Genomic DNA, 23562 nt, shown 5'->3' with positions numbered 1-23562 from the left:
TCGTAAATATAATATAAAATCAAAAGACAAAATTTTAATTAAATTATACAGTTTTCTATTAATTAAAAATTAAAGTAAATGAGGTAAAAAAATATGTTGGAAAAATTTTAGCAAAAAAAAAATACTTAATTAAGTTTTCATAAATGAAATTCGGTATTTCTAAAATAATGTGACTTATTACTTTCTGCTTTTTTAAATGCATTAAGAATAAATAACAACGTAATTACTCTTAATATGTACAAAAATGAAAGCGATAGTTATTATTATATAATATATGCCATTTTGTACCAAATTCAACTCCTTTAAATTTAAAAACTTGAACGATAAATGTTAAATAAATAAACCAAGATTATACTAAATATAGATTTATAAAAAGAAAAGCTTTTATATTTGTATATGTAACAAATGCTCCTATTTACTGCAAGGATCAGCATTTTCTAAATCTTCCAGACAATTACTAAATAAAAAAATAACTACGATGTGTATGGCCTTTGCAATACACGTTAAATCTTTCTTTTACATATATCATTATGGAATTGAACGTTTTGTGACACACACAAAGCTTAACAGGTTTCCAAGTCAGTCAACTAGAAATAATATTGCATAGCTGGTGAAATTAAATAAACCTGTCAGGGAGAAAAATATTTTCCACGAGTATATTAAGTGCGATGGCATTTAGATTTTTACCTTTAAGGTTCAACGATATTACATCCATTCTATTAATTATTCATTACAAAAAAAAAATTACACGTACGAACGAAGAGTATCATTCATAATGATAACAGTTGTGGTATATATTAATGATAAAAAAGGAGATGTAAATTATCTTTAGATGCCGGAAAATTCATCAGTATCATAGTCAAGTGGTACTGTAAAAAAAGGGATTCTGATGTTATTGTCAAAATCAGTAAATTTTGTCTACGGTAAACATTGTCAAAAGTTGAACTCAATGTGCGTAAATTTTTTTATAAATTTCCTTGTTAACCCAACTATTAGGAAACAGAATTATTTTAAATTAATCAACATTTAACAGAATTTTAAAAAATAGATACTATTTTATATTGCAATAACCAAGTTAAAAATGACGAAATGGAAGACAAAATGAGACTAAATTCTATTATATGATAGAATAAATGAAATAATTACATCAGGGATATATAAAAATAGTAGGTAAGTGAGATATACCAAAGAAAAGTAAATGACTCCTATAACAATATAAGTATAAATTATCATAAATTAGGTTAGTTAACCGAACTTTACATGCAGTTGCATAGAAACAAACATTGCAGTTGCATACAACTTTACATGTAGTTGCAGAATAATTAAATACAAATTGTAAAAACAATGTGTAGTTTCATACAGTGAGAGCAAAGTATATACAAAGGCTGTGTAGAGAAACATGTACTTCAGAAGTTTTCTTCGAACCGAATTTTGAAAACATGAATAATTTTTTTATGAATTAAGAATATCTAATTAGTAGAATAAATCTTATTCATTGAGTAATATTAAATATGATATTAAATCAATTAATCGGGAGAAATTTGTCACAAAATCTGTATTAGACTTCTTAGATTATTAACATAATTTTATATTAGTTTTTCTTTGAGAAATATGACTTATAAGCAAAATATAAAAGGAATATTCAAATCCAATTTCAGAAACTGTTAACATAAAATATTTTATATTTTAATACTTGCTATACTCCAATATTTGATTAAAATCGATATTTTGATCAAGTGAAATGCTTTTTTAAAGTGCGTAACTATTCATTCGAAAAGAACTATCGACATATTTACAATCACATGAATATTTATGACACATAATTATTTCTTCCGTCTCTTTAAAATGGAGAAAATTATTTTTTACTCAGCCTAATTTGTGGAGATGTCAAATTGTTTACAGTAATTACTTCTCACTTTATTTTATAAATTTCAAATGCAAATATAATTTTTTATGCTATATTTGCTAATAACATATTCAGTTTACTCTGTGAATGCTGTGTGAACTCTATATTTAATCACATGTTGTAATTATAAATCATATATTTTCTTGGGATTATTTCGATTTGGATTATAGCATAAAAATATTTTAATAATTCATATGTTAAAAATTTGTATAGTTTACGAAAATCTAAGATGTTTTACTCTACCAACATAAAAATAATTTCAATTGCATACACTTAGAAAATTATATAGCTTTAATTATTTTATGAGTACTTATTTTTGGTACCTCTGCGTGTATCATTAGACATTCAATTAAAATAGTTTTTCCAGTTTTTACAAACAAATTGCATAATTTAAATTCTGAATTTATTTTTTGTTTACCAAAAACAAGGCCTACTAATAATATAAGATATCCTTCTATTTGATTTATATTATCAAGTCAAAATGTCTATAAACAATGGAAAATATACTTTAGTTTTATACTTTTCAGCGTAATTTTAATAAAACACCTAACCGCGATAATGCACTATAGAAATTTCTTAATTTAAACTGTATATTTAAATAAATACTTCTTGGAAATGCTAAACAAAAATCCATGGATTCAGTTTTATTCCGATGCAGTTTTATTTTAATAACCTGGAGGATTTACTCGCCTATGAAAAATAAAATAACAAGCAAATAATAATCGAAAACTTAATTAAACCATCAGGTGAGGTTAGTTGGACGAGCTCCTGCATCATTTTAAAGCTGATTTCAAAGTTGAAATAGAATATTACTTATTAGTGAACATTCTAATGGCATGTAAAATGACTTCATTATGAAATATATTATGTGTCTTAAATAATACAATTTTAAGTTTATTAAGGACATCTAAGTAAATATAACTTTAACATATGTAAAGCAATAATTAATAATAAATGCTAATGTTTTAAGTAAATTTTTGTATAAAATAAGCCAAAAGTATATTATAAAATTTTTAATTTATTTTATTCTAAATACACTTCCATACGCACACATACATAAGGAAAAATGAATAAAAATAATTTTAAAATGTTAGTATATAGATTAAATAAAGCTTGAAAATTGAACATTTAAATTCAAAACTAAACATATATCAGAGAAAATTAAATATAAATAACGTAAAAATAATTATATATTTCTTTGAAGATACAATTTTAACTGTATTTTAATTAAATTGAACATTGACACTGGGAGTTGATAAATATTAAATGAAGAGAATGCCGTCTCTTTGATGAGAAAATGGCTTTTTCAGATTTGTTTTCTCATTGAGAATTCATTGGTTTCTTCTCAAGCTTTCACTAAATGAATTGCGTTGGAGATTTAAGTAAAACGATCGATATCTTATTATTCACCGATTTAAATATTTCTAAAATCGTACAAATAAATCAAATCTAATGCTAATATTATCTAATAAATACTTTAAAACGGAAAAGCTCATATATATATATATATATATATATATACATTTATAATAATTTCATTTGTTGATTCAGTTTATACTTTAATTATATGAAATATATGTTATGCATAGAAAAAATATTCGACTTCTAAAAGTGGAATAAATTATTCATATTTTAACTACATATTATACAAAAATAGCTTTGAGATGAAAAAAAAGTTAAATACTAATTAAAAATTCTAAATTCTTATTTTATTTCTTACTTACATAATTTGTGGTTTATTGTTATAATTAAATTAACATTAGATGAAAATAAAATGTAAATAACTCAAATTAAATTGATTGTAAATTATAATTAAAATTATATGAAAACAAAATTATATTAATTAATTTATAAAGAAATGTATATAATATTATTATTCGACTTTATAATACCAATTTCAACGTAGAAATAAAAATATTTTATGTGTACATTATTTGGAATAATATTCTGTAATCATACAAGGATAAAAAAGTTAAGAAAAATGGAGATAAAGAGATCTAATGAAAATAATAAGATCACGCAACCACGAAATCACCACGATAATGAGAGGGAAAATGAAAACTAGATAGATAAAGATAGAAGAAAGTAGTACTCTCCTACACCCTTACTCAAGTAGTACGAGTCAAGCTTTTAGTGACCGAGTGCATTTCTACCTCGTAAAGCGATACACTCACACCCGCTAGGAATGATATAATAAAACGGATGCCGGAAATCCTTTTTCACGTATCAGACTCTCTTTCACTACTTACACATCTGTTTATTCTTCTAAATTATTATGTATCAATGGATAACAATATTTGTTGTCTATATTTTTCAAAATGTTTTTAAGATTTTTTACTTTAAAAAATAAAAGTTTTGTCATTGCAGCGCTTGAATTACGAAATAGAAAAATTAATTTTTATCCATATATACGAAATTTTTCACCATTAAAAAACATTTTATACGAACTTATTACGATAATAAATACACGATAAATCAATTTTCATTCTTAATTATTGTTTAATTATCAATATCCACATATAAAATGCAAAATATAGACTTTTCACTACTTTCAATAATACAGTAAATATCTCATACAGCTAGACCATAAATTTCACGTATTTTCTTTGTAACTTATTTGAGACAAGTTATCCAAATTAATTATAAATGGTTTTTCCTCAATATTGAAATTTGAGCAGTGATAGACTGGGATTTAATAAAACATAAAAACCGATAGGAATTTTTATTTAAGTTGGTAATAAACTACTCGTAGACCTCAACGATGTTAGGAAGCAGAAAAATAGGTGAAACTAATTAAGAAATCGTTAGAAATATAAAATAAAATAAATAAAATAAAAAATAATAATTGGAAGTGAAATTTGTTTATAATAGTAACAAATTAATGTCATTGTAGAAATTTCGTAAGCTCAATATTTTTCTCGTTAATTAAATAATATACATACAGTTACAAAATTTCAAATCAGCTTATAAAAAAATTAAACTTCATATTTTTTACGTTTCTTAAAAACAAAAACAAAAAAAAAACTTTAAAAAGAATAAGCAATATGGAATAAAATATTTTATTTCTAATATAAAAGTATAGCTTTTCCTTATTTTAAAATCATTTAATCATTTTAAATAAATCTATTTCCTTTCTGTTTTTTTTTTAAACTCTGTCATTACGTGATATATTTACAATAAATAAGAAATTATACCAAAAAAAAAACAATAATTTAGCAAAAAAATTTAAAGAGTATAATAAAAAAAAATACTAAATTAAATTAGACAACGCACGATTTGCTATTTTAATAGAAATAAACTCTTTGTCGCTTTATAATAATCAATGGTAAATCTATTATAGTAACTTCTTATTTTACAAATGATATTATTACGATATAAAACTAACGCATAAATTCAATTGAACATTAAAATTGTTATATCGATGAAATTTGATCGAAGCCTGGGTTGATAAAGTTGACTATTTGATATAAAATATAAATTTTAAAAATACATTGGAGGTAAAACTAAAATGAAATCAAAATACTTAGCTATAAATAGAAGTTGAATAAAAAATATTATAAGAAAAATATTTACCTTCTTTTCTACTTGAGTAAATTTTGTGCTTCTCTATATATTTTTCTAGATAAAGATTTGATCTTTAAATCCAAACTACAATTAGATATTTTATATTATGATAATATTCTCATAAACAACTTTTTATTAGCCGTATGAATTAATAATATTTAACCTAAATAGAGTCGAATATCCTCGAGATATATTAAATTTTTTAGTTTATGTCCGCTCTAGTTTGCACATGCTTACAGTGTGGGAATATAAAATCAATATATTTTTAATATAATGTCTTTCTCTCTCTATCTATCTCTCTCTATCTCTCTCCCTTATATTTTTACATTGAACTTCTATGTATATTCGAATTAAATGTCCAGTACCATTGAGAGGTTTTAAAAGAAGAAAGTGAAAGTGAGAGAGAGATAGAGAGAGAGAGAGAGAGAGAGAGAGAGCTATTAATAATAAACAAAAACAAAAACAAAAACCACGTGGGAAGAAAGAAAAAACGAAAATCGAGACAAAAGTGCTAGACGCAGTGTGACAATAAACACTGCATCACAAAGGTCCGGGGCTCATCCCACGTCAAGTGCTAAAAACAATGCTGTCGCAATAAATATCCAGCGTAGCTTTCCATATAAATCGACGCTTCATTAAACTGCGCTTCAGCGCCAATTATTCGGTGTCGAAAGCTTTGCGTAAAACGATACGGCGCTGGTAGATACATCGTTTATCTATACCGAGGAGCGTTTCCCCAGCCTCGGCAAAAAAGGACTTTGGCACTTAAGTGGGGGGCGTTTTCGTCAAAGGTGCTCGAGGCGAGAAGGTTCGAGTTATCGGATGATTAATACCGAAATGTATCGGTTATCGGACATAAGCGATCGATAAGACTTCGGCTATTTAAGCAATAAGAGTGTCTCGAGCGCTCGGAGCTTCGATTCTCCAAGGCTTATTATTTCGCACGGCGGCAACGACGGGGGTGGGGAGTGGTAGAAGTGGCTAAGGAATTAATTTATGTCCTCGACTCGATGAAGGTCCGTCCTTGTGCGGATCTAAACGGGCACCATTTTTTTTTTTCGCTTTTACATTCAATTTCATCTGTACGTCAAAACTTGTTTTCACTACAGTTGAACAAAAATTAATGTACTTTGGTGATTGATACGCACATGAGAGTCGGCATAGAAAGAGAGATTAGGTACATTGTTCATTTGTTTGCTCTACTTGTTTTTAGTTGTTGGACTATATTATTACGGATTCACCAGGTATTTTATTTATGTAGAGAAATAAAGTTCCAATTTTGAATAATTCATTGTCTTCCACAAACCGCCGTATAATCTGAAAGTTGGTGTATTATGCATTTTAGAAATAATGAAAAGCCATAGAAGATATTATCTAAAATAAAAACTTCTGCTAGTATATTTAGTTTAATTGTATTCGTATTTTACTTTTAATTGCAGCAAATCTAATCGATTTTAGCTTCCTTATGCTTCAGAGCCTTTAAAAGTATATTAAATCCTTATTATTTGATATTTACGATAAGAATGTTCTTACGCTAACTGCGGTTGAACACGAATTTGACGATGCGTATTAATAATTACACTTGTTTACAATTCTACTTACATAATAAAACGAATGTAGCAAATATTCCGAAAAACTATTTTCCAAAAAATATTATATCTTTAATCTACCACAGCGTGCGATTATACGCATTATTGTTTTTATTAAAATTTAATTACATCAATTGCCTCCTTTTCACGACAATGCAACGAAATAATTTTATTTATTTTAATTGTAAAACGTATGTAAAAAAATAAATCCCATCTATTCCATGACTATCTGTCCTATAAAATAAGTGAAATATTTTATTGTCCACGTTTCAACAATACATTTCATTGACTTCAATGCTTAAATGCCAGATATGGTCGAGTAAATATTCAAACAGTAATTTGTCACTATTCTTTTTTTCGCGAATTAATCCCGATCTCTTATAATAGTAAGCTTATAAACTGTATAAATTCAAAGTGTTAGTTGAATTATCTTGATAAACTATGCTCTATAAATTTTAATTCTTTAATATTATTATATTAAAGCTAATTCGTCAATAAGCTTAAAAAAAAAACAATAAACATTGTCCAATAAATGATTAGACGACTTGATTTAAGGATAAAATAAATAATGCACGTACCATAAATATTACTACCATAATATATTTATGAAATTATAATTCCATTTAATTTCTTATTATTACTTATGTTTCAGGAATAATTTAATCAATTAATAACTATAAGCTACGCTTCCGTGTTACTGCAAACTACCAAATGCAAAACAAAAACTTAATTTCAATAATTATACGTAAAATTTCTAAAAATAACTTCGCAAAATCCGAGATAAATCATTCTAGTTAAGAGATTACTACTTTTATCAAAGCTATTTTAGGTGCAGACGATAAGATAAGTCTTCAAGTATCACTAATTTAGAGATTTACCCAACAAACTTCTTTACAACTCTTTAATCTACAAACCGAATATGATGGTTCGTAATTTAATACATTAATTATTCTAAAAATTCATAACTCTTTTATATAAAGTGTATAAAGTACGTCAAAATAATAAATCACTTTTCAATATTTTTAAGATATATATTTCGAAAAATTGTATATGATTTATGAACTCGGGTAAAATTTTCGACGATCAATGCGAACGTTTAAAGAATTTATCATAATCTTCGCCGCTTAAAGTAAACTATAAAAAAAAAAAAAAAAAAAAACTATTTTGAAAATACTATTTTTAAATTAATTTTTAAATTTTTAAAACTGAGTAAAATTTCACGTTTACAATACCTAAGCATTCGGCATTGTTATAACTGTCGTAATTATTAAATTACGATTAACTATTTAACTATAAATCTGAACTTTTTTTATCAATAATTGAATGTTCAAACAACAGTATGTAAACAATAGTATATAGAAGTTTAAAAAATTATCTTCTCCTTTATTGACATTAATTTAAATAATTATGATAATGAAAATAATGAAGAATTTCAGCGTTAAATTAACTAAAAGTTGTTTTAGTGATTATGCCGATGCCGAAAAAGTAAAACTTACGATAATTTTTAATTTTTTAATTTATTTTGCATTATATTTTATAATGCTTCATAAGTATTTTACTGATATTTTTCTCAAATAGATTAAAAAAACAGTCATTATGTTTTCTTTTAATGTTTCTATTTAAATCAGATCTTTCGAACATTCGATGAAAATATATATTTATTTTACATCTTTTCATTTATAAACATACATTATATCTCTGAACTTTCTAAATAGCTGAATAGTTTATAACTTTTTTCAAATTACATTATATGTTTGTATCATCTAGCAATAAATAAAATTAACCATTTCATCGTTCTTTCATAAACTAAAATATTATCATCTTTTTACTCGTACACACCGAAAGTTCCCCCCTTATTATTTACCATTCGAGCCGTTATAAAGCAATTATTCGATGTAAAAGATTTCGGAAAAATGTGCATTTGCCCTTGTACCGTAGTATTTATATTATAAATGATAAAATTCTTGTAAAAAGGTGGCGATTAAAATAGTACTTCAAAAAGTCTGCAAAAATTGATATATAAAATTGAAAAAGCATAAAGTGGCAGCCTATTAATGATATTTTTAAATCATGTTTTTTACACCGACGCAGCATTGCACTTGTGAGAAAGTAATGAAAGCTGCGATTTAACTTTAAACTACTGTGTGAAATGAATCTCAGCTATCTTATGGTTCTGGGAATGTTTTTCTCTCAGAGCTCCGTCTGCGGTAAGATAATGGTCCACAGTAATGTCCATATAAATATATCTTACCATCTACATTTCTCTTTACTCATACGATCACATCTTTGCATTATATTTTCTTCCTCTTCTCCTGAGAGTAATATAACAAGATTTATGGCGGAAAAAATTTTGTACATCTTACGGTAAAATATAAATTTTTGAAATATTTAATAATGATTGCGGCAGTTTTCATTAAAGCTCGATAAAAGCGCTCGTTATATTTAAATGAGGCTATTGGCAGAGCGTATAGAACCGAAAGCTTGCATCGATCCTTTTGAGCCGTTAGTCGCAGAGCTCAAACTCTCTTGACACTTTATAAAAACAGAATATTTTTCTTCAAACATTTAATAGTCATTCTGCCCTATAAAATAAAAATAATCGAATGCCTCCTCTTAAATGCATAATCACGCTATAAATCATCAAGCCAACTTCGAAACAATGTTTTTATTTCCCTCCGTAAATCCTGTGATAAAAAAGAAGAGGAGAGCAGACATGAAAGAAATAATACACTGCTATCATGGTGCTCGAGGACAAAGATCGAGACTTTTACGGTACTCATACGTTCATCTCTTTTACTCTCTCGGCACTTATCTTTTTTCTAGAGGAGTAAGTTTATTCTATACCTAAACGTCGTCCAGTAGGCAGAGCATAAATGAAAAATAAAGATAGAATTAGAAATGGTCGAAGGGATAGAAGGGAAGTGAAAAAAGATAGATAGATAGAAGATAGGGAGAGAGAGAGAGAGAGAGAGAGTAAATAAAGAGGTAAAAAACGAGAAAGTAAAGAAGTAAAGGTTTTTGTACTTAGAAGAGCCAGTATGCGTATAAGAGAATCGACAAGAGTTGTTTACATTAATTTTATGAAACTCATGAAATATATAATTCTTACATTATATAAATGAATGATTAAATATACAATATGTATAAATTAATATATAAGTTAAAAGGCAAGAAAAATCCTGAATACGTGAGGCTGACTGAAATTAAATTCAAATTTCATTCCGATAAATATCTCTGCAATTTTATTTCCATTTGCTTAGTTGAAAATAAAAATTGTTCGTATCATAATAATGCTGAAATAATAAAATAATTTATTTTCTGCTAAGTACCAATACGATAATATAAATTAATTATTGCTTAATAAAGTAGAAGAGAATATATAAATATAATTATTTTTATATTAAAAATACAAATTAAAGGACTATATTTTATTTTAATTAAAATTTAATCAAGAATAATACTTATATAAGTCTAAATTATATTGAACTATTGAATAAGTTTTTTATCATTTTGCATAAAAATTAACAATTACAAATTACCTATAATAGATAGTAATATATAATAATTAAAATTCATAAGAATTTTCATAAGCATATAATTAAAATATTTAACTGCAGCTATATAACTTTTAAAAACTATTTTATTTACATTTTAGCTTGTGACGCGTTGGCATTGAAAGAATGCCAATTATAAATATAAAAATACTTAATTAATTAAAATATAAAGGTATTATCTTTTAAAAAGTTGCTTTAAATAAAGAAAAAGGATAAAAAAGAAGGCTGGGATCACTGAAAAAACATGCGCTGGAGATTACAAAAAATTATAATTAATTTCTTAATAAGATTACATTAATTTTTTTCCAGATCAGTCATAAAATAGTTAAAAAGAATTGTAAAATCCTAAAATTGTATACATCATATTGCATGGAACATGAATTATTCATATTTACAAGAAATAATAATGTGATTATTAACTGTTTTATTTCAACAATATTCTAATATATTAAATAAATAGAAAAGTTCAAAGATTTGAATTTTAATTAAGCATTCATAAATTATTTTAATTTAAATTGTAAAATACAGATTCAGATTAAGATATAAACTACTGATTATCATGCATCAATAATTATTTTGTAATTATTCTTATTACATTTGCTGTAATAAATAGATGTGCAATTGAAACATTTTCGTTCAGATATCTACTAAATTCATTAAAATGCAAAATTTACAATTTAAAATACATAATTTCGTGTCGGTGAATCTTTAATAACATAATTGAAAAATGCTAAATATAGATGGAGCCGAAATGATAAAAGCGTAGTTGAGCAAATGGATTGGTATGAGAAAAATAGAGCATTTTCCCTAATGAACAAAAAATTGAAAATCTTACTTGGCAAGGCAAAAACAAAAAAATGCTTGAACATTATATTTTTTGGGTATATTTGTAAAGACGGCCAACTTAAAACTCTTTCTTATAACATGTCATTGCTTTTTTTTTATTATTCCTTCTATATCACTTTTTTTATCTCTTTTATTGTTTAAGATGGATGTTTGTGAGATGGTAAAATGAATCGATATTACTAATAAATGAAAAATTCGTATGTAATTTTCATTTCTACTTCACCGCGGATCAAAGTATATTTTTCAACTACATCATCACACATTTACATTATTATTTATAAAGATATACGAAAATATATCCATTGATCAATTGGCAGATCTATTGATATATAAATATATATATGTAGAAAATTATAAAAATATCTTCGTACTCGTGCTTTTTATATTCGCTTTTAAGCTTCAAATTTTTATAAGTTAAGTATTTTGGTAAGTATAATAATATGTATAATTTTAACTGATCGGCGAGAGAGTCGAGATAATATTTGTGACGTCGTATAATATTTAGCTCAACTGTTTTTTGCTGAAACATACACCCGATCGGAGAATTTCAAGTCAAGCTCTACTTACCTGTGATATACTCTCAAATCTACGTCAATCGAGAGATAGAAAGAGAGAGACACAGAGAGAGAGAGAGAGAGAGAGAGAACGAATTTTTAAATCATAGGTTGTAATATATATCGCCCCGGTGGTTGAGTATACTTTTTAATATGAGCTCTCACAGGAACAAAACAGTTTTCCACTTTTGTGATGTAGGAGGCCGTTGTAAACGAATGAATAGGCGGGATAATATAATATATACTGTCGATTTTAATATTTTTCTCGCATTTCTTTATAAAAGAATAAAACGCACAAGCGGATTAATATTTCCAGTCCCGGATGACTACGAATATTTTATTTGTCGTGCACAATTCAATGGACTTTTTGTTAGACTAAAATTTTTAATTCGTGAGTTTTATTAACTTTCGTTAAACATCGATTTAATCCTGTGAATTATATCTCTGAATGAGTATTATATATTACAAGATTAATAGTTTTTAAAAAAAATTTAATATATATCTTTAATTTTAATCGGGTATTTATCAACAACTTTTAACATTGATAAATTAAACTCATCTCAAATATACGATTAGTATTTCGTAATTATCTTGTATGCATTGAATGAATGGGGTATAAAAATCATACACGAAAGAGTTTTTGTTTCAGTTATAATTACCGAGGGAAAAAGTTTCGTATCAAAACATAGTGCACTACAAGTACTGATTTTGTACGGTCAGTAAAATCGTACCAAATAATCCTTTTTTTCTTTATCACAACATTAAGGAGCATTTTACAACGTTGGTCGGTGTTAGTATAAGATATAATAATCATATAAAAATAATAAATAAATAATTAAAAATAAAATCGATAGAATATCATGTACCAATTATGAAGTTACCAATTATGAATAATATCGTAAAAAGTATTGGAAAAAAAATACCGAATGTAAAGTACACTTGGTACTTTGTAGGTGCGACTTCCTAACTGCAATATCAAATTATTAAAATTGGTATGTATTATTCAAACTATCGTTCCTTCACGTTAACTTCACGATGTCTTCATTGACAATACAACCGTAAGCCCGAGAACTTGGCGTATTTTCGTATTACTTCTCCTGGTAAGACTCATTGACGTCTTAGGATACGTTTAATTGGTTTTCCAATACCGTATCGATGTGAAACAATATTTTATATATATATATATATATATATATATATATATATGGTTAAATAGAACTAGTTAAAGCGAGCAACAAGCCAGTTTCAAAACTATACTTCCCTTATTCAAGAATACTGAGATGAATGGGCTTTATGACTAATCAGCGGGTGCTGATTATACCAATTTCATATTTGAATTTAAAAGCTTGAACGCCTTCTTCGATTATATTCTATTGCTTCTCACTTTGGTCGAGTTTCCTCTATCTTGGCTGTCGATGGTGAAAAATCATCGCCGAAACAAGTAGGGAACGAATATTATTATGTACTTTTACTACAAAAGCCAACGATTAAGATTATATTAAATATTACACGACGTCACAAATATTATCTCGACTCTCTCGCCGATAAATTAAAATTATACATATTATTATACTTACCAAAATACTTAACTTATAAAAATTTGAAGCTTAAAAGCGAATATAAAAAGCACGAGTACGAAGATATTTTTATAATTTTCTACATATATATATTTATATATCAATAGATCTGCCAATTGATCAATGGATATATTTTCGTATATCTTTATAAATAATAATGTAAATGTGTGATGATGTAGTTGAAAAATATACTTTGATCCGCGGTGAAGTAGAAATGAAAATTACATACGAATTTTTCATTTATTAGTAATATCGATTCATTTTACCATCTCACAAACATCTATCTTAAAAAATTTACATCCACAGACTATTCTTAAAAGTTTCAAAGCGAACGTACATAAAACAGTCTATCATTCCGCAGCGGAAAATAAATCCATGTATTTAAAGAGAAAATGGATATGTTCGCTGACATTGATAAAGTATTTTCTTAATATCCAAATAATAATAATGAAATTATATAAAAATCATTGCTTATCCATAAGGATTTTTAATACTTTATAATACAAGTTTTAAATAATCATGAAATAAACATGATTTTTAAATATACTTACGCTAACACGAAGAAAAAAACATGTTAATTTATCAAGAAGAGGTGCATGATATTACTTTACCATATACGAAATGAAACCGCTTTTATTACCGAGTTTAGCTTAAAAATCTTTAGAGACTGGGTTGTTCAAAATTAAATTACATATTACATCCATCCAGCATACGATTCACAAGCACAACATCCAAATGACTTCCAGGTGAATTCCTTTGGAAATTAATAGCTACACAGTCGAGCAAATTCGTACTCTAAAAGGAGCTTACCACTCGCTTTAACTATGCAAAATCAATGCAGCGTTGTGGCATTAAAACTGAAAGTGTTTGAAATCCCGTTGGTACATGAGCTGTTAAGTACTCGCGTACACGACCTAAAGCTTACGATAATAATTAAAAATGTCTCTTACTCGACTTACGCCGCAAACGATCGCGTAAAACAAAGTGAGGAACGATCGCGACCAGCCACCGACAAAGACTTTCAATCCAATCTTTGAACACGCGAGGTTTTCCCCTTTGTACATAAACCGGGACACTTTTACTTTATAATCCGCGTCCTGTTCCTCGAACACACACACTTTCCACCTCCCGTCGACCTCACCATCCGGTATCGCTCTCTCTCTCTCTCTCTCTCTCTCTTTCAATATCACTGTCCTTCTTTACGCGGTAAAAAAAAGTGGCGATAGCGCACGCGATGCGACCCCCCTTTAAACTTAATATCTTATCGGGGGAGGAATGTTTTGAATGGATAGGGAATACTTAAAATTGTCGGGCCGAGTAAATTTCTTGTTAAACGTGTAGGAACGGGAATATAATGTGAAAATTGAGTGTCTTTATAAAGAGTTTCCTCTTGTGCATTCAACGTACCTTCGACGATTATTTTCGTTACTAATTGAGTCGATGAAATTTCAACTTTTACAGCCTCTCAATTATTGTAAACGTACAAGCAAATAATCCCCCTCTCGTCTGTTGTTTTTACTTTAATATTCCATCCGGGTTAAATAAATCAAATCAAAGTTCGAAAGCCTCGTATAAACTTTCAAATATGTAAACTTCCTTCTACTTAGATCGTTACATACGTTACTTTTACAGTTCTCATAATCCTCTATTGATAAATTACGAAATTGTAATATAAATAGTAGCTATTTTAAGTAATTCGTAATGAAACTTATTAGCGATAAAATAATAACGAAATTTTCTATATCAGGTCATGATGATAATTAATTAATAAGTCAAATTAATACACCGTAAAATTATTCTATAATGATGTTACCGATTAAAATGAATCATTAATGGATTATTATTATATTCTATATTGAATTATTAATTTTACTTTACACTAAGGATTTAACTTACTCGCTTTTAGTCTTAATTATTATAGATATATAATTTCCAACAAGATCACGCTTATTTGAACAACAAGGTTTTTATTATTTATTTTTATTTTTTTTTTTTTTTTTTTTTTTTTTTTTTTTTTTTTGTACCTCATTTAGCGAAGTTAAAACAATTTCATAAAATATACAATAAACTTTGATGGAGTTACTAGAAGAAATGCTTAAGTCGAAGTTGGTTGCAAATTCTTAAATATAAAAATTCTTTAAAAATTTATAGTACAAAATGGGTATTTATTAAATTATTATAATCAATATAATCACGTTACAGAATCAATTTAATAAAAAGTTTGCTTACTTTCAAGAATCCATAACAGTTAAAAGTTCTATTTTCTTTTAAATACAGAACATTCGTAGCCATTACTAATGATCATTAAAATTTATGTAATCTTTCGTAATAAGCTTTAATTTATAATCAGAAATTATGCCAATCGAAATCATTGGACCCTCAGATTCAATATTCCGTTGCAAATGAAATTTACTCAATCAAACTGAGTAGCTGTTGAAAATATACTACGACTATTATTATTTATGTACATTACCATGGTCCTAAGCGACACTATTCTATTTACCATGAAATCTCTGTTTCTTGAGTAAAAATACTTCTTAAAATTTTATTCATCGACCCCCATTGCTACTGATTCACTAAGAAATTTGGAATTTCTCCCTCGAAAAGAAAAATAATAAAATACAGTAGAAAATCACGGAATATTAAAGGAGAGATCAAGTTCATATACAAGTAAGGGACAACGGCATTGTCTTTTGGATTTATATGCGAGTATTGGTGGAAAGATCAGGTCAAAATACCACGAGAAAGTAAAATCGCACCAAAATCCAATGGAATACACTAACACCGTTACTATGGCTTCCAATATCAGAATCAGTGTGCGGCATCTGTTTATCTGTATATCCGAGCTCGCATATATATATATATATATATATATATAAGCTTATTGTACATAATCCTAAAATACGAATGTGGGCGCGTGTGCATAAGTGCATTTGCATTTGTACGTAAAGTTGTATTATACATAAAGCTTGTACTTGATTTTACGCGCTATTCTGTGAAGGATGGGGTTTGTTTCAGAGGAATGTAAGTGAATGCGGTGAGATCGAAACTTCCGTAGAGTTTCAGGGATAGATTAACTTATTGGTCAGCCGAGTTAAGAAGGTTAAGTGGTTTTTCGCTTTTTTATTATTCCGAATAAACGATTTCGTTGTAATTTTTGAATATATCGGAATGAATTCTAGTCACGTTTCAACGAGTACGTATAATCTTTGACAGTTAACATAGAGCACTCGCCTGTATTAAATTTTACATTTAACTTAATACTGGAATAAATTTTACATCGACATACATCCACTTCTAAATTATTTAACATTACTACTGCTCCAATTCAACGATATTTAATATAATTAAATAGTTTTATCTTTATTGCTGAATTTTAGGTAATTAATTTACAATACATGGGCAGACTTTATGTAAATAAATGTTAATAAATGTAATAGTGATACACATGTAATGTTCATTCGGCCATGTTTGAAAATTCAAACTATATTCAATGAGATAATAAATAAATAATTCAAAGCTGAAATATTTGAGTCTTTTTATAATGAACGATTGTTTTCTCGGTTATTATGAATAAAAACATTAAACATAATATTACATAGATAGCACTTCATTTTATTAACGAGTAAAAATTCAAACAGATATGCCCTTAATTTAATGAATGCAATTTTAATAAAAAAATGCTTCGCAATGCTTTTCTTAAATAATACTTTGTAAGCAATATTTTTATAAAAAATAAAAAAAGAAGAAGAAAAAAGAGAATGACTCCTTTATTAATAGCAATATCAAGGGCTTCTACCGATAGATTTAATACAAGATGACATTTTTTTCTAATTTATCAACGCAGTAATGATTCTTTTAACACTAATTATATTAGTTAATGGAGGAATGATTTTTAAATTTATTTCACGCTTTAAAATACCTTTAAAATAATAGCTTACTGAGGCTTAAAAAAGTAATTACTATTTTTAACCTTTTTTTTAATAAAAACGATGATAATTTTGATGATGATAAAAAAAAAATATTAAAAGTAATTTTTCTAAGTGCACCAGCCGGGAGCAAAGCTTTTGAATCTGCAAAGTGCCATCCTGAAATCACTTTTGAATTACTTCGGTCTGGGTCCTTTTATCTTTACCCTTCATGGTGCCGCGTCGGACTCTTCTGCGCCATTTCTCTACGTATCCCCGTCAACGATTACTGCGATTAAGGGAAGTTCTGGGGCGGAATCGTGAAACGCTCGAACACAGCTGCGCGTACTTCCGCAAAGGCAAAAGTTCAGATTTTCCATCGCTCTATGCTTTCACATACACTCTGCGTCTTGTATGTTTTCTCATTTCGGCTTATTCATCCATAATCGAGGATCGGTTCGCTCTCTCTATCTTTGCACTTACTTCGTCTTCCTCGCGCTTACGGATGGCTCATTACCCTCCCTTGCCTCTATCGCTAAAAAGCTCATTTTTTCTCTCATTGGGATCGTTACTTCTTCTACATGCGTAGCTGTACTAACATATAGAGCCGGCGCTGCGCTTCGTCTGTCATTCTCTATCATGAGATAGCGTCGTACGAGAATTATTCAGAAAATGAGAGAAAATCGATACTGCAATAGCACCAGAAATGCCTGACTGACATTTCTAATAATCGACAATCTCATTGACCCTTGGAAAGCATCTATTTTTTATTGTCTTTTAAATAAGTTTTATGATAGATGATATTTGATGATTGCAACCGGATTATATGGAATACAGTGCTAATTTATATTATCGACTTTACATAAATAATACCGAACATTGTGTCAATAGCAAAAACATTATTCTTGAACTGATAGAACAAAAATCCGTGCTTCCATGATGGCAAATAGTTGATTAATGCTATTACTGTTTGATATATGAATGAGTCGAATTTTGCTTGATTTTATACATATTTTTACATGAGACGTTACCTAGGAGAAATATCATTTGTAAATATTTTTCTGAAGCGGAAATACATAATTATCAATACTATAATTAAATAAATATAAAAATTGTGAATTTACGTCGAAGCTGGTACTACTGAAAAAAAAGAAGAGAAGAAAAATAAATAAATAAAAATTATTCGACGGCGGGAAAAAATTGTTTCCACTGCCTTTCAATTCTATATAACTCGATTTCTAAATTCAAAACCAGCGATCAAATAAAATAAACTAATTTTCCTTCCTTTGATGCACTGTTACACGTACTTTCACAGAACAATGTTCAAAGCGAAAATCCATGCTCAATAAGATTAATCGTGTTACCATGTACGATTCTCCATTAAAAAAAGCGAAATAGAGAGAAAGAGAAAGGAGAAAGAGAGGGAGAGAGAAAGGAAGATGAAAAAAAGTAAGCTAAAAAATCGAAGCGCTAATACAGAATACAGAGGCACAATCAATTTTCAAAGTACACTGCATTGTTCGAAAACAAACAAAAAAAAAACATAAATAAATAAACACGGTACAGCAACCAATCGGTAAAGATAACTTGTCGAAGGAAAAACAAGCGCGAAACAACAAATCTCTACGTCGCATCATACCAACTTAACGGCAAATTCGACAATACGCTTTTTTCGTCGAGCTCTCTCTCTCTCTCTCTCTCTCTCTCTCTCTCTCTCTCTCTCTCTCTCTCTCTCCCTCTCTCGACAATCGATTCGAACGGGTAGTACCCTCGATCCTCGCCATAATTAAGCGCACTCAATTAGGAAAAGAGTCGCCCTTGGTCGACAGCGTAAATCAAGCTCCGCTCCGCGATGATATATTTCAGCCGTTCCCAACGTTAATAACGCGAAATGTTTCCATTATGCGATGCGCGGTCCGCCACCCCGTCGCCCTGGCCGGCACCACGTTCAATTAGCCCCGAGACCTCGCAATTAGGCCGGCGGGTCTGAATAGGCGCTGAATCGAGATGCCGCGGAGACTCGCGCGCCTGCGACAAGCAATGTCAATTAGCCTCCCGCTACTTTCTCCTTTAGGCGCCAACCAGAGTCGGCCAAGTCTCAGCTCCCTTGCAGCTTTCGCTCGTTACCCAGAAGCGATAGGGAGCCCCTACCTCCATCCAACCCCGAGCACGAAGATTCACTTTGTTTTTGCTGAATATTTTATCTAGATCAAAGGGCACTGTCTGCGGTCCTGAATAAAATAACACAGGAAAGCGCAGCTTTTTATTGAGGCCGTGGATGTAAAGGCACAAGCCTTGCTGATAATGCAAATTTCGAGGAGGCTGAGAATTTCATTGAGACCCGGTGTAAGAAACAATTGGTAATGATACAATTAGCATTTGTCGAGATGCCAGGACTGTGCATTTAAATAGATGTACAACGATATTAGCGAGACAATCGATTACGTACTTGCTAACATCAGCTCGTTGCTTAAAGAAATATTCCAATTTGTCATGGATTTAATAATATATGCCATCGGTAAATATTTTATCTTATTACGTATGTACACGTATGTATAGAATACTGAGAAGAGAGTATATTAAAATTATATTTTGTATTAGTATTAATTATATGTAAAATACAAAGACATTATGACTGTTTCTCACCATACCAATGATAAATTTAATTGCTAAAAGTTATATCCATTTCTACATAATTAGAATAAAAAAATTCAAGCTGATCGTTTCTGTGGTATTCAGTTTTATATCACTTTTATCCTTAATGATTTTAAAGAGTATTTTTTCTTAACTTTTCCCCAACAGTTAAAAAGATTATAAGTTTCTCATTTTAATTGGAAGACTTTTGCACTCCACATGGCTTAACTATTTCATTAGATTTTACTTTAGAAATATCATTCACATCTATTTACGTACATCTTTCATTCAATTAAAAGATTTACCTTTAAACTTGTTATCAATAATTGACATCTAAATTCAACTTTTACAATTTCCGCCTTCGTCTTCTTCATCTTCTTCTTCTTCTTCATCATCATCATCGTCATCATCATCTTTTTCTTCTTCTTCTAACTGAAAAACATGTTTAGATCTTAAAAAATATAGACTAGACTATCGTGAATTAAATGTCTTAATGCAATTAATAAATTAGCGGCGATCCGTAATACGGAATAGTGAAAAATTTATTTTTTAGACATATAAGTGCAGCTACAGTACGATTATCGAATTCTGTAAGAATCTTCGGATAAAACAGATTTTTATTTTTCTTCAAGAAACAATTTTTAATAAAACTAATTCTTAATAATACCATAAAACGTGAACTTTAAATGCGCTAATCAGTAGTACAAATGTATAATAGGTTGAATTATATAATAACAAAGGTAACGATAATAATAATAATAATAATAATAATAATAATAATAACTTTGTACATTGTTAAAGCTATTCTCAAACTTAAAATACTCTACGACTTAACAAGATTAAAGTTACTAATCATTTTTGTACTAATTCAAAACGCAACTTTCTTAAGTTTACTCCTGAAATGAAAATTACATACGAAGTACAAAACTTTCTATTCCCTACGAATGTCGTTAATGGTCAATGTTACATTTCATTTAAGCTCATTTCATATATCCTTAGTATGATTTAAATATTAAAAAATTAATATATCTTGCATACATTTGAAAAGGTCCATTTTCCAGAAATACCTTAAAATAATTAAATACTTCCAACTCGGCAATCGTCACTAACCGTACATCATTCCGTCTTTGCAGCTCCCGTTTTACTCTTTCGCACTCGAGCATTGCAGCATCCACTTAACACATTTGTAGAAAGCGATTCAACATACAGGAAGAGTCTCGTTTCCAAGTACTGAAGATTACATGTGATTATACGTACGATAAATTAGTTATAGAGACAGTGGTAGTGATGAAATTTTACAAATCACCTGCTCTTCATTCTCTTCTACTTGCAATACTTTAACTGAGCTCTCTGCAAAATGTTAATTACAATTGTCCCTGAAGTGCTTATAATTATATGCGTGCGCGCGCGCGTTGCTTAAGTACTAATGTTATGCTGAATATTATAAATGTTCCCGAATATTCGCCAGAATATCAATATTAAAGAAATCATGTGCAGAATGCTTGTCGGAGGCTTGCCGTTATTATTATTAATGTCATTTTAAATCTGAAATAAGTTGCAATTTTAATAGGGATAAGGAATAAGGAGTACTATGTAATTAATGTAATAATAATTTCATAAATTGGCAAATATTTATTAAGCAATTGATTATTATTCTTGGAACGAATATTTTATAATGCTATTCAAAAAATAAAATAAATAAATAAACCCCCTTTGCACTTACAAAGCCTTAAACGTTCCATTTATCTATTTTGCGCGCACGACGAAGAATTCATAAGTGCCGCCCATGCATACACCGTGTCACGGACGTCTAATGCAATCGAATCACCATAACGAGGCGTTAAAAACACACGTGTAGAATATTGCTGAAAGTAACACGATATTTGTCGTGACGAATGGAACGTCATTTTCTATCGAAACTCTAGACTTCCCTATATGCCGATGACGATTTGTCTAGCGTAGTTCTATCGAGCGCTCGCTTCCTCGACATCTCGCATCTCGATACTCCCACTCCCAAGCCAGTCATAAACGCGTCACGTAGTTCATCTATTTCCGAATGGTTTTTCGTTATCGTCTGGAAGCCGCTCGGCTAACAAGCAGACCAAGCAAGTTAATTAAAAATTTCACACTAATGGTATAAAAAGCTCGCTTTTACGGCTATTCAAGTTAGTCGTTCGTTTTCCTTACTATCCTCCCTCGCCTTCCGCTTCAGTTCTCAATTTGAGTGTCGATGCGCCGCACCGGAGCGCTAAACTGCCGACCGAACGTACGTGCAAAAGGCGATTGAAATTGAAGAAGGACGAAAGAAAGTTCAGGAGGGGGCGCGAGCAGCGCGTGTCAGCGACATTAAAAACGACTGAAAATTGATTTTTATCGTTTACAGGGGTTAGCACGAGATCGCACTCCCTGGTGAAGCGATACGGCGGACTTTACACTGGTCCCTACATCGACGCACACAACGTGACGAACGTCACCGTGCAACTCGGCACACACGCCTTCCTGCCCTGCAAAGTTCGCCAAATCGGTAACAAATCGGTAAGAAATCACCGCGTTGCACACTCTATACGTCATTCAGGCGCCTTATCGCTGCAATCCCAGCATACAAATTGTCGGGATGTAGGCGAGATTGGCGCAAATTATTTATGTAAGAATATAATTTTAACGAGGCTTGCCGAATTTCTTCTTAAAGGCGGCATTTTTGCTTTTTTCTAACTCGCTAGTCTTATCGAAAATTGCAAGCACTTGTGGAAATTTTTTTAATGACTGCGATATGCAGCGATAGAATCGCACACTCTCCTTTGGAGAAAACGTTTTTAATTAGCATCTTCAAGCTCAAAGAGACGGAGGTGCTACGATCGAATTAAGCTACCATTTTAACGATACTTAAAATCCCCAAGTTACTTGTAATCGCACAATACTTTTACTGATCAAATAATTTTTCTAATAAATTTGTATGAAAACTGTTGGACGGTTAATTTGTCCTCTTATCGCTTTAAAATCATCGGCATAAAAGCTTATAATTTACGCTGAATTTAAATTGTCTATTATTTTAACTTGCAGTAAAGGGAAAATTACTCGTCACATTGTATTAAAAATCTCAATCCATCAAGACTAATCAATATCCAAAGTTATGTAGAGTGCTTAGTATTTTCAAGAAAATAATATTCTTCACGAACATTAATTAAAAATATTTCAGTGTAAAAATACTAGGGAGAGAGAATTTATAATAATAAAAAAATATGTCATCGAGTTTGATGTCAAAATAATGTTGATTTTGCGATTAATTTTGCGATTTTGTATTACATTTTTATACACGCATTTCTAAACAAATGTTAAAACCTATAACAAATTTTATTATTCCGCGAAAAATCTTTATAAACCATTATACTTTGTAAATATGAAGCATTCTATTATGTCGTCCGTGTAAAAT

The 23562-nt window shown here is 29.2% G+C and overlaps 1 protein-coding gene across 1 annotated transcript in view; it reads left to right on the top strand.

Annotated features, from left to right (window-relative positions):
• The window catches only part of LOC105367566 (hemicentin-2), a 42176-nt gene that overhangs the window by 3677 nt on the left and 14937 nt on the right, over positions 1-23562 (top strand). Inside the window, exon 2 of the mRNA XM_011506326.1 lies at positions 22516-22667. Coding sequence (XP_011504628.1) covers positions 22516-22667 — 152 coding nt within the window. The remainder of the gene's footprint in view (positions 1-22515; positions 22668-23562) is intronic.

This window comes from Ceratosolen solmsi, unplaced genomic scaffold (genome assembly GCF_000503995.2).
Source record: "Ceratosolen solmsi marchali unplaced genomic scaffold, CerSol_1.0 scaffold7, whole genome shotgun sequence".
Taxonomy (NCBI): domain Eukaryota; kingdom Metazoa; phylum Arthropoda; class Insecta; order Hymenoptera; family Agaonidae; genus Ceratosolen; species Ceratosolen solmsi.
This window is presented reverse-complemented; position numbering and strand designations above follow the sequence as displayed.